This window comes from Penicillium odoratum, assembly GCF_028828045.1.
Source record: "Penicillium odoratum strain IBT 22623 chromosome Unknown utg000006l_segment0_segment0, whole genome shotgun sequence".
In the NCBI taxonomy this organism is placed as follows: domain Eukaryota; kingdom Fungi; phylum Ascomycota; class Eurotiomycetes; order Eurotiales; family Aspergillaceae; genus Penicillium; species Penicillium odoratum.
Genome location: NW_026643148.1, coordinates 611,506 through 622,420, shown reverse-complemented (window position 1 = coordinate 622,420; position 10,915 = coordinate 611,506). Strand labels below are relative to the sequence as shown.

The window sequence follows — 10,915 nt, the reverse complement described above, 5'->3', positions numbered from 1 at the left end:
ATGGATTACATGCGCCCCCGGTCTAGCTATCAGCCTTGTGATACGTTCTTCGTCGAAGATGATTACCGCCTGCGTGCCGAGAAGCAAGCCAAACAGGAGCACGACAAGCTCGTCGCTCGTGAGCGGCAATATGCTATCGCGGATCAGCTGTCCAGACTCGCCAGCGATGAGCTGCGGGACGACGTCCTGAGCCACATGCTGGAAATGGATGTTAGTGGTCAATTGAGATAGAATTGACATGCTGTTGAAACAATTGCTGACATCACCTTCTCTTAGGGCCAAACGCTCCCGGACGTTGAATCAATTGATATCCAGACTGAGATCCAGTGGTTCATGCGACCTTACCTCTTGGACTTCCTCATTGAGGCTCACACTGCATTCCAGCTGCTGCCGTCGACACTGTTCCTGGCCATCAACCTTCTAGATCGTTACTGTTCTAAGCGTGTGGTCTACAAGCGTCACTACCAGCTCGTTGGCTGTGCAGCTCTTCTCATCGCCGCGAAGTACAATGACAAGAAGGATCGGGTTCCTACCGTCAAGGAATTGAAGTCGATGTGCTGCTCCCTCTACGACGATGACATGTTCATCCAAATGGAGTGGCACGTCTTGCAGACCCTTGGCTGGACCATTGGACACCCAACTGTGGATAGTTTCCTCCAGATCGCCGTCTTGGATGAGCCCTACGACCCGGAGGTGGAACACATGGCACTCTACATCTTAGAGATTGCCCTGTTCCACCGTGACTTTGTGTCCAAGCCGTCGTCAGAGCTCGCTCGGGCTGCCCTGGCACTGTCCCGCTGCATCCTCAACCGACCTCAGCCTCGTCACACTCACTGGGCTTCCCAGTACGATTCAATGACGCTTGTCGGTTTGTCCCAGCAGCTCCACCAGCCTTCCGCTGTCGTTTCCCGGAAGTACGCCTCGGCCCACTATTCCCGTGTTTCCAAGGTGTTGGAGCATTTCCTCAACCGCCAGGCTTCTTTGGCCAACTACGCCCGTTGCACTCCTCCGGTCGAGACTCCTGTGGAGTCCAAGCCCTACAACGGAGAGATGGGCCTTGCCACTCCTCAGAAGTCCCAGCAGTTGACTGTGCCCCATGGCTATCTTACCCCACCAATCACACCCGAGAATGTGGCATTCGCACAAACGCAAATGACCACCCATCCTGTTGTGAACACCTGCTCGCCGTCGCCTGCACCATCGGCTGAGATGCAGTACATGCCTACCGACGCCTACCAGCAACAAGAAGCAATGTACATCTCTCAGCAGCAGCAACTGCAGCAGTTCCCTCCACAACCTCAGATGGTGGTCGACCCCGTCTATGCTGGTATGATGTAAAGAGGCACGACAGAAGAAGCAGCCTCCCAAAAGTGTTTTTGGCGTCTTGCACATAATTCTTCGGTGCGCCCTTTAATTCCATCTTGACCGCATAAATTATTTGCGGGAGCGTCTGCTTTATGTCGGTTCGATTCGGCCAAGAACACCCTAATCCTTCGCCGTCGACACCGCCATCTCGACCTTCACCTCATCGCCTTACCATTCTCCCCTTCCAGCTTTGCATTCGGCTCCGGTCTACAGCACCGGAGTCGAGACCAGCCTTTTCTTCTTGTTCCAAAAATTGCATACCCTTCCTTTTCCTTGTTCCCATATTCCTGGGTCATCATCTGCATTTTTGATCTCATTCCACATAGCATTGCACGAGCGAGCCTTTCTGTTTACCATCCGATTTGATTGCATTTGTCATTTCCCACCATCTTCGCTTCTCCGTCCTGGAATCTTGACAACCCTCCTCGACCCATTGTTCACCTGCTGCGCGCCTTGGCGCTGCGCCTTTGCATCTACTACCAACCCTCGACGATCTTTCCGCAGCATGGCTGCAACCCCCCTGTCATCCTACCCCTACCCCAACCCCGAAGAAAAAAGCCTTTCATGTGTCTAGCCTTTCGCCTAGGATTGTAATGATCCCATGGATGAACTATCGAAAGTGTTGTCGATAGGTCACGGGCCACAAAAAAAGCAAAAAAGAGAGAGAAAATCTGCAAAAAAGAAGTATTGCGGTCAAGGACTACACGCTTCCGAGACCTAAAGATTGAGACCATCCCCCCTTTGCCCCCCTTTGTGTACCTAGTTTGATGGCCTGGTTCTTTTGCTCTAGTCAAAGAGTGACTGGACTGAGCTTTGTCTTGATTCTTTGAATTCGAGGCTGCTACATCCCCACGAATGATATCCAATTCAGTGGAAATATACCTTAACTATTTTCTTCAACTCTTCTTGTAATGTTTAAGGTCCAAGATCTCACATTTGTAGTCTGCTTTGTCCTGGCACATTTAAAGATCTCGATCTCGGTACCTAGCCCTTCACTTCAAACTTGCTACCAATATTTTATATTTATGCATACCTAGTACGTCCGTGGATTAAATTATTCACCATACATCTCGTTCAATTTGCGGGTTTCAAAATGTTCCGACACACGTGGCATTTCTGGAGTTGGACACCGGGAGCCAAATATATATACCTTACTCGAATCTTCTGCACGACTACATCTTAAGTCCGAACAGAACATAGAAATCATTTCAAAACACAAATAATGCTGTCTTTTCGATAATTGAGACTGAATTGACTCTCTGTCTCAACTCACCAAGTACATAATGTTGCCTAGTATGCAACATCATAAATATACTAATAACCTCACTTGGTCAGAGGGAACCAGTCCCCGCTACTTCCAGGCTTTCTACCATATGTACATTTCAATTGACACTTCAAAATCTTACACTGTACATGTACTTCCCACCCTTCACAATAATGCTAACATTCGGCGAAGTCAATATCTCCTCGCTAGGAATACGGTGCCACTAGAATGCCATATTGTATTTCAGATATTCCAAGGTTTCATGTTTAAACAATTTCTCCCTCGCAATGAATGATATATATATTTTTTTAGCTGGAGCGCTACCTAGGTGGAGAAAATATTTTAGTATACGGGCATTAAAAGAAAGGGCTGCGGGACGTCCCAGACTTTTATCATGTGAGTGACTATAAGCACGTCGGAGTCAGACAGGTCGAGGACATTGGGTTGAGTGGTAGGATACAGTGCCTATGCTGTTTACGAGGGTTTGTAAAGATTTTTATTTCAGGCTTATCCATGTACAGTGTTAGGTATAATAGGGTTACAGAGTATATTTTCTTCATGAATTTGACTCCCTGTTGGTCCTGGACGAGGGTCTTTTCTACGTGGTCAGACAAGAGTTAGCCCGGTGGTTGGTTTGGTCATAAAGAGAATGTCTGAGATTCGGTCTATAGTACACTTTTGTTCAGGCGCTCGAAATAGTAAAACACGCATCCCTTAAACATTTGGAATGATGAAATGCCACATGGCAATGTTGGTATCGCTTCGTTAACTGGAAGCTTCAAAAAATGCTCGCGTTGCCCAGGTTGCCCAGGAAGTCACCCGCCTGCCCTGGATTGAGCATTTCTAAATCATTTGCCTCTTGTTCCTCGTCGTACTCCTCTTCGTATGCTTCGCTCTGCGTCGACACTGTAACCAAACCAGTGTGAAACATGTAGCCCACCAGAGCGGCGGTACCAGCCACAACAGACAAGATAGAAACATACATATCCTTCGTACCAAAATCAGCAAACATGGACACGGCCTGGCGTTCCATCTCATTCAGCCCCGTGTCCGACTCGACTTCTTGCTTCAACCGATTATTCATACGGACCTCCCGCAGAAAGGGCGTGGAATCCGCCAACGTAGCGAGAAGTGTGCTCCCGACAGCAGCCACCGAAAGACGGCCGGGGGCGCACCAGGGCAATGATGATGGAGCCGATTGTGGCGCGAACGCATGCGCCACCTCAGCTGGGGCTTGACCGAAACAGAGACGGCGCATACGCTCCGTGTACGCCGACAGTAGCGGGGCCTTGGCCCGCATAGCCTCATGGAGCCAGGGCTGGCTGAGATCGGGGATGTGCGAAAGGGAAAGATAGCCGAGCGCAATGCAGTCCAGACTAGCGGGGGAGTCGGATTGATTGGCGAGCAGGTAGGACTTCTGGCCCAGCATGGCTTCTAACGGCTCGAAGAACTCGCCGGTTAGGGCGTCGATGCGGAAGTGGTTCTGCTGGGCTGTTCGGCCCAGGAGACCGGTGACGGTTTCGCGGGGGCTTTGGATAAAGTTCTTCGGGATTTGACCGGTGGCTACCGCAGCCGACTGTTTTCGTTGCCGCTCCTCTTCCATGGCCTGTAGGTCCAGCGACGAGAGACCCAGGTGTTCTGTGCGGGCCTTAGCGGCGCTGTGCAGCTTTGGTGGGAGGATCCATTGGTTGGGCCATTGGAGAAGGGCACCATATGCGGGCGATGTGTTTAGGTTGTAATTCTGGCTGCTCACGTATAAGGAGAGGTCGAGGAGAGGTTGGCCGCGGGATTCGACAAAAGAGGAGAATCTAAGCACACCCAATATGCATTAGCTGATTGTTTCATATTTATCGGATGCAGATTTATCAATCTGACATACGCGGTGTTATCGGCCTTGTCTGACTCGCTCAAGTCCCGATCCAGGTCCCAATCTCCGTTTGAGCACTTGCGCAGGTAGTCCACGATATTGCGGAACCGACTCACCCAGACTGAGCCATCCCGAAGAGCGGGCAGCTCACCTGTGGATCAAACTCTGTTAGCTGGCTTCTTCCCTTGCAGCTCGTATCGTCTTTATATTCGGCATCACGTCACTTACCCGTAGGGGAGACGGAGGGATCGCTGCTTGCGATGAGCTCCCACGAATCCTTGGGGAGGACTAGAGAGCAATATGCAATGGTAGCAAGACATTGCGCCTCAATTGAGGGCAAATTAAAGGCTGGGCCCCACACATGTAGTTGTAGCTTCATTGTTGGGTTGCATGGATAGAGAAGGGCGGCGCGGGTGAACTGAGCCCGCGAATCACGTGTTTGGATGCATTTCCCATGGAAAGGTTCCGCTTTACTCTACGAGGACTCCGTAAATCTATTTTTATTATACTTTGATGGTTGACCCTATGTGTTCGAATTTGGAAGTTGGTCCTCACTGAATCATGTATATCTGAGACAGTCACTTTGTCAGGAACCTTCTGTTTCATCCAACACAGCCTGACTGGAAACCTTGAACCAGCCATACAGCCGCGATAAGAGCGACCATGATCTCACTATACACGTGGCTACGCAAGAGCCCCTTCACAAGTGACTTCCATACCTCGGGTAAAAGAGGAGTACAGCCTTAAGAAAGAAAGAAAAACCAATCAAAAGAGCAAAAAAAGCCGGTTTCCTTTGCGGGGCTCACTCCACTAGGACATTATACAATCAGGAACTTATAACTTTCTTCAGAGTGATGACGCCGAGACTTCTACTTCCACCAACCGTTTTCGCGGATAACAGCACGCCCTAAAAGTTACTCATTAAGCCCCAGCTGATAAACGAAACTAGGCAACACTGACCTGACCCGAACTCCATCCCATGGGAATAAGCTTGAACCTGATCCAGTAAATGTAGAGAGGGACCAGAACCCGGACCATCCAATCGCAGTTCATCCCAATGACTTGGCTATGGGTCTCAGCCAAGAAACCATGATCAAAGCAAATGCTCAGACGGTATCGCCAAGGATTATGATTCATTCGTGAATCATGATGATTGTATCCAGGTTGCCTTGCCAATATGTTGCCTGATGCGTTGTTCATGCATGTGGATGAATAGGGAGCTTTGACGGGATTCCGCAGATAACGCCATAGAAAGGGTTCTAATCAATATTGATTATTTATTTAACTTTTATCTGTACATGTCAGGATGTAGTAGATCGGACCTTTCCAATCAATCAAAGACGATCTTAAGAGAGTTTGGATTCGGAGGGTTAGATCCCCCGTGAAATGTCCTAGCTTTACTAGCTCCGAGTTTAGGTTAACCGGTTTGCTCCTCGCCTTAATACCCTGTGCAAATCTAGGAAAATGCAACGGCGTGAAATACTGGTGAAACAAGCGGGGAAACTACCGGTTTCATCCCCATGTATAGGTACTTACTAAGTAGGAAGGTGGAACTGAAAATCCTTGAAAGATAATGCACGACATTCGAGAAAGACAAATTGCTCTGGGGTATATTAAGTCTATGATACATGCCGGTGATTCAGATTCGGCCCAATGCGGCTAAAGAACGAAATAGAGAAAAAAAAAATTACAAAGATTGAAAGCGCCGAGATGGCCAGTCATGGCATGCAAAACAAGAAATGAAATGAAAAGAAATGAAGGGAAAAATGGAGACAACAACACGGAGATTTCACGTAAAGATGACGCAAAAGCGATCGTAATGCAATCTGCTTTCCTTGAATGAGACAGGGATGCTTGCAAGCGATTCGCTATCTGCAGATGCAATGCATCTTTTCTCCGCATCTGCGCATCATCATTGCGGAAAAATTGAACCCCGCACCTGAAGATAAGCCAAACTTGAAACGGGAGAGCAAAAAGCGAAAAGTGAAGAGAAAGTAAAAAGAAATAAAAAAACCAAAAAAAATCCAAGTGGCTGTCAATGCGACTTGGGGAAACGGTAGCGCCGGCGCTTCGTCCCCAAAGAAAAACCCGTGAAGGAAAAGCAAATATGGAGCTCGTATCGAGCTAGCTTGGATCCTTTCTCGTGTGGGCGCGCGCACCCCTTGGAGTAGGGGAAAGCGGAAAGCGGAAAGCGGAAAGCGCGCGCCTTTGTTTCGATGTATCGGGATGATTAAGGTAGTTTCAAAAGGCGAGAACAAAGAATTGTCAGGTAAGCCGAAACCAGGTCGAAGTCGAGGTCATTCATTTCCATGGAGAGAGACCTCCCAGTTCGTGGGCGGATGTTCGGAACAGGCGCCAGAGTCATCACAGTTCGTTTGGATCTTTTATTTTGGGAGCGGAGGGAGAGGACCCTTGGGTGGAGGACCCGGGCAGGGAGGGAACTGAGAGGTGCCACCGACGGAAGGCATTGTGTATGATGTGAGGTGTGGTGTGGTGTGTTGAGTGGTGTAAGGATAGCCAGTAGCTGTGGTTGTAGCTGTAGCTATAGAAGTAGAAGTATTTAGAAGTATGTGGTTGGTGGTTGGTGGTTGGTGGATTGGTATGGGTGAGGAGTAGAAAGCAATAGTGGGAAGAAAAGAGGAAGCGCAGCTCTTATAGCAGATCATTACAGTAGGACCAAATTACTAGTGCCAACCATCCCTGTGAACAGGAGGCTGAGTATCCACCTGATCTGACGTAGGAATTAATTGCGATTAATTGATGAATAAGACTGCCCCAACCGGAAATCCAATGGAAATCCTCTAGTTTTTCTAGAAGCTCTCCACTCGGGTCTCCCGTGTGGCGTTGACTGTCGTTGGTGAACCACTAGTGGATTAGGTATAGGGGGGAAATATATTTTTTTTCTTTTTCTTTTTTCTTTTTTCTTTTTTCTTCTGGCTTGAGACACTTGGCCCCGATTCCAACTCCTATACAGCAGACTATATTTCTCATTTCATTTATAGATACTCATTTAATATCCTACATGGTTGTCGTTTAACTTGGTTTCACGGCATAACTTCCCAGCAAATAATCATCCATGAAAACCACGCGAGGTGACAACTGGTAATGGGCAATCTCCCGTGGATCCACCACTGTCTCCATCACCGATGCGGTGAGGAAAGTTGATGGTAAATTGGATTTCAGGATTTTTAATTTGATTTTAAATCATAAAATTTTAAACTTCTGTTGTGCAGCCCCATGTACTTCAAGAAATAATAGATAACTCAAAAGGGCCCAAGCACCAAATCGAGAGGTAAAAGAGGGGGCCGACATGGGAAGGGTCCATGACCGACACGTGTGTAAATGGTCGATCGCAAGATAAAGAAATATGACATACCGGGTAAAAGCCCTGATTTGTAAACTTGGCGTGGCGCAGGGGCTGAGTCGTGTAACTGATATGACACTCAGAAATGCCAAACCGTAACCATGTCCTCTGTACTAGATAAGAGCACTCGTACCTACTAGCTTTGCTTATTGTTTAACCTATGGAAACCTATGGAGTCGTAATGGGGTACGGAGTAATTATCATCAATATTTTATAGATAGTACAAATCTAAATACAAGACAAGGGTCAACAGTCCTCCATCGGGACCCATCTTGGTCCATGGTTCACATCCGTAATGTCCAGCAAATAGAGTGCGACTGTCCTATTATACAAGCCCCTTTAGCGAAGTCAATCGAGGTTACTTGAGAAAAGAGCCCTAAAGTGGTCCCAAAATTGATTCACGCACGGAGAACACCACCGGGGGATCTCCGACTGTGGCTGGTGATCCTTGTAGATTGTATATCTTCATTTCCCTTCAGACAAAGCGCAGGTAGTCTGATGATCGCCCTCTGCAGCGTGATTATCCCAGGACGAATCGGGAATTCAGGTAACTAAGTTCTTCACAGACACAACCCGGTTGATCACGTACATCACTGGAGGTGATTGGTGTTTCAGGATTATGAGATCGACCTGCCAACCGTGGCGTGGTTCCATGGCGTGCTTAACAACTCGAGTAAGTTAACCACGGAGTACTATATGGCTTACGCATGGCCGATCTCCAAATCGGAGACGTCACGCATGCACTCCGATCCCCCCTGAAGGTTGGATCTCCGCTTCCAAATCCTATTTATCTAACTAGTGGGAAAGCAATCTCCAAATGACAAATAGAAGAATCCTGCGAGCCACATGACTGCAGCCCTATATGGTAAGTTTGGTACCAGGAACGGGATTTGAAACGGCCACAGACACGGGTACCTGGCATAAGTTCGCGGCTTGAGCGGTTCCCACATCCCCAAAGAAGAAGAGAAACACTAGCGATAAGTGGAGAATACGGTGGCGACAGGGGACAGAAAACGGGAAAAGTGGGCAGAGTAGAAAAAATTGGACGCGCTAACGAGTTCCAAACTTCAATAACGAGTCGAATCGGGAATAGTGAGGTAAACCAGTCTCCACTGATGATGGTGAGTGTCCACCCGTCGTTCCGCACCGTTGGAAATGACTGTGGAGGCCTCGGGGAAAAGGAGTGCGTGCGATTGGGAGTCGGAGGTTTTTTTCTCTTTTCTTTGGAGATTATGGTTCAGCGGGATCTTGGAAAGTTCTTTGTTCTTTCCAGGATTCGGGGAAGAAGATCCTCATATTGAATTACCTTTTTGGTTCGGGATCGGGAACCACACGTGGCGATGCCCAGATCGACGATGTATCCATTACGAATGCATGGAAAACATGATTGTCTGATCGCGAGACATTCGTCACCAAATTGCAGTTTCAGTTCCATCCGTCTGGTCAGGGGCTTTATTTTTCGCCTGTAGTTACTCTGTAGAATGGTACCAAAACTACCGTGTACAAACACCTCCGATGTGCCGTGGTCACGGGGAAGCAAGTGGAGGACGCGGGTGGTTTCACATTGATCCACCGTAAATTTTTTCTTTCACCGTCTTCTATGGAGTACTCCGTACATATACTGGAAAACGAGCCGAGGCAACCACATGCAATATGCTCGAAACCGTCCATACGGGGCTCAGGTTGGAACTAAAACAACCCTCCCGAGGATTAAAATTCCGGGAAAATAAACCACTTCATGATTCGGAAAGAGCTCGAAAATTATCAACCAAACCGAGACATGCAAACGGAACTCTTCTCAGCTGGCCGGGGTATGATGTCTTATGACACGCATGTGCGTCCTCCAGCCACATCTGTAAGCGAGGATAAACCCCTCGAAATTGTAATCCGGGCGGTTCTAAAACCTGGCCATGTACATCGGTTCTAGGAATGACAAATCTGCTGCTTGCGTAACAAAATCCCCCATTGACTCATTGGGAAGTTGGTTACGAATAAGCTGACTGCATCCCCAGGGCGCATTGTAGCGGCCCGTTCGTTCATAACCAGGGCAGTGAAACGACGCGTGACATGTAGCGTGTACGCCAATGAAAAAAAAAACCTCACCAAAGAGGTCTTTGCGCCAGGTATAGCGGCATTCTTCGGTAGGGCTGCAACTCTGCAATTTAAGTATGTGTGACAGGAGGCCCTGCTGCCGATCACGCCACCACCGCAGGTGTCCGTGTAATGCGGAGAAAGCTTGGTCATGAAGGATTCCCTTCTGCCACTTTTCCAGGCGGCCTGAAACCAAGACCTCAATCCTCGCCGGCTTGTGCTTGTGTCGAAATCCATTGCTCCATCAAGGGTTGTGTTGGCTCAGAGGTTGCAACCGGTCTTGTCTGGCCCGCCTTGCGTGAAATGAGCAGACATAGCACCCAGCCCGAGATATTGAAGCTTTCATAGTGTGTGCTGAACCCCAACTTTTTCTCATCTGTATCTTCATCTTTCACATCCAATGAAGCCTTTCTCTTTCTTTTCCGCGATGGCTGGTTGTCTGTATTGTCAACATCGGTCACTTCAGGAATGTCGCGCAAGTCAATCTCGGAATCGCTATCACTGTCGATGACCTGTACGTCTGCAGGATCGGCAACACCGAGTGCCTTGGAGTCGCTTTCTTCCGTTTTCTCTGGCTGGTCGAACGTTTTATGCCGCGTCAAGAGGGAGTGGCGGGTGCGCGATTCGCGGAGGAAGATACCTACTTCGAAATCATCTTTACCGGTGACTTAGCTCAAGCTCAATATACAAAGGGCAACTGGAGACACAAATACCTTCAACGATGACATCCTTGGTGACTTTACTCTTCTTTCGAAGAAATCGTCGCTCGTTCTCTTCGCGCAGCTTCGGCAACACCAACGGTCGGATCACATCGAAGACGCGAGGTAGAACGGGATCGCGAGGGTTGAGCAGCCAGCGATTGTCAGATGGGTTTTCCAGATAAATACGGCATTCAAGCACGGAATATTTGCTGATGCGTAGGTAACGGCGAATGGGTGCCATGGTGACGTAGATTCAGGGATCA

At 48.4% G+C, this 10,915-nt stretch overlaps 3 protein-coding genes across 3 annotated transcripts; 1 reads left to right on the top strand and 2 right to left on the bottom strand.

The window, feature by feature from the left end:
- N7520_008684 (G1/S-specific cyclin) lies at window positions 1-1,338 on the top strand (the record flags this gene model as incomplete). Its single annotated transcript, XM_057142618.1, has 2 exons — window positions 1-210; window positions 277-1,338. The coding sequence occupies 2 exons, from the start codon at window positions 1-3 to the stop codon at window positions 1,336-1,338; spliced, it is 1,272 nt and encodes a 423-aa protein (XP_056991906.1).
- A 2,069-nt stretch (window positions 1,339-3,407) lies between these two features.
- N7520_008683 (glutathione S-transferase family protein) lies at window positions 3,408-4,875 on the bottom strand (the record flags this gene model as incomplete). Its single annotated transcript, XM_057142617.1, has 3 exons — window positions 3,408-4,437; window positions 4,509-4,647; window positions 4,725-4,875. 3 exons carry the CDS (start codon window positions 4,873-4,875, stop codon window positions 3,408-3,410), a joined length of 1,320 nt encoding a protein of 439 aa, XP_056991905.1.
- Window positions 4,876-10,151: 5,276 nt separating this feature from the next.
- On the bottom strand, window positions 10,152-10,893 carry N7520_008682 (uncharacterized protein; the record flags this gene model as incomplete). The annotated part of the gene is made up of 2 exons (XM_057142616.1): window positions 10,152-10,606; window positions 10,665-10,893. 2 exons carry the CDS (start codon window positions 10,891-10,893, stop codon window positions 10,152-10,154), a joined length of 684 nt encoding a protein of 227 aa, XP_056991904.1.
- Between the last annotated feature and the right edge of the window lie 22 nt (window positions 10,894-10,915).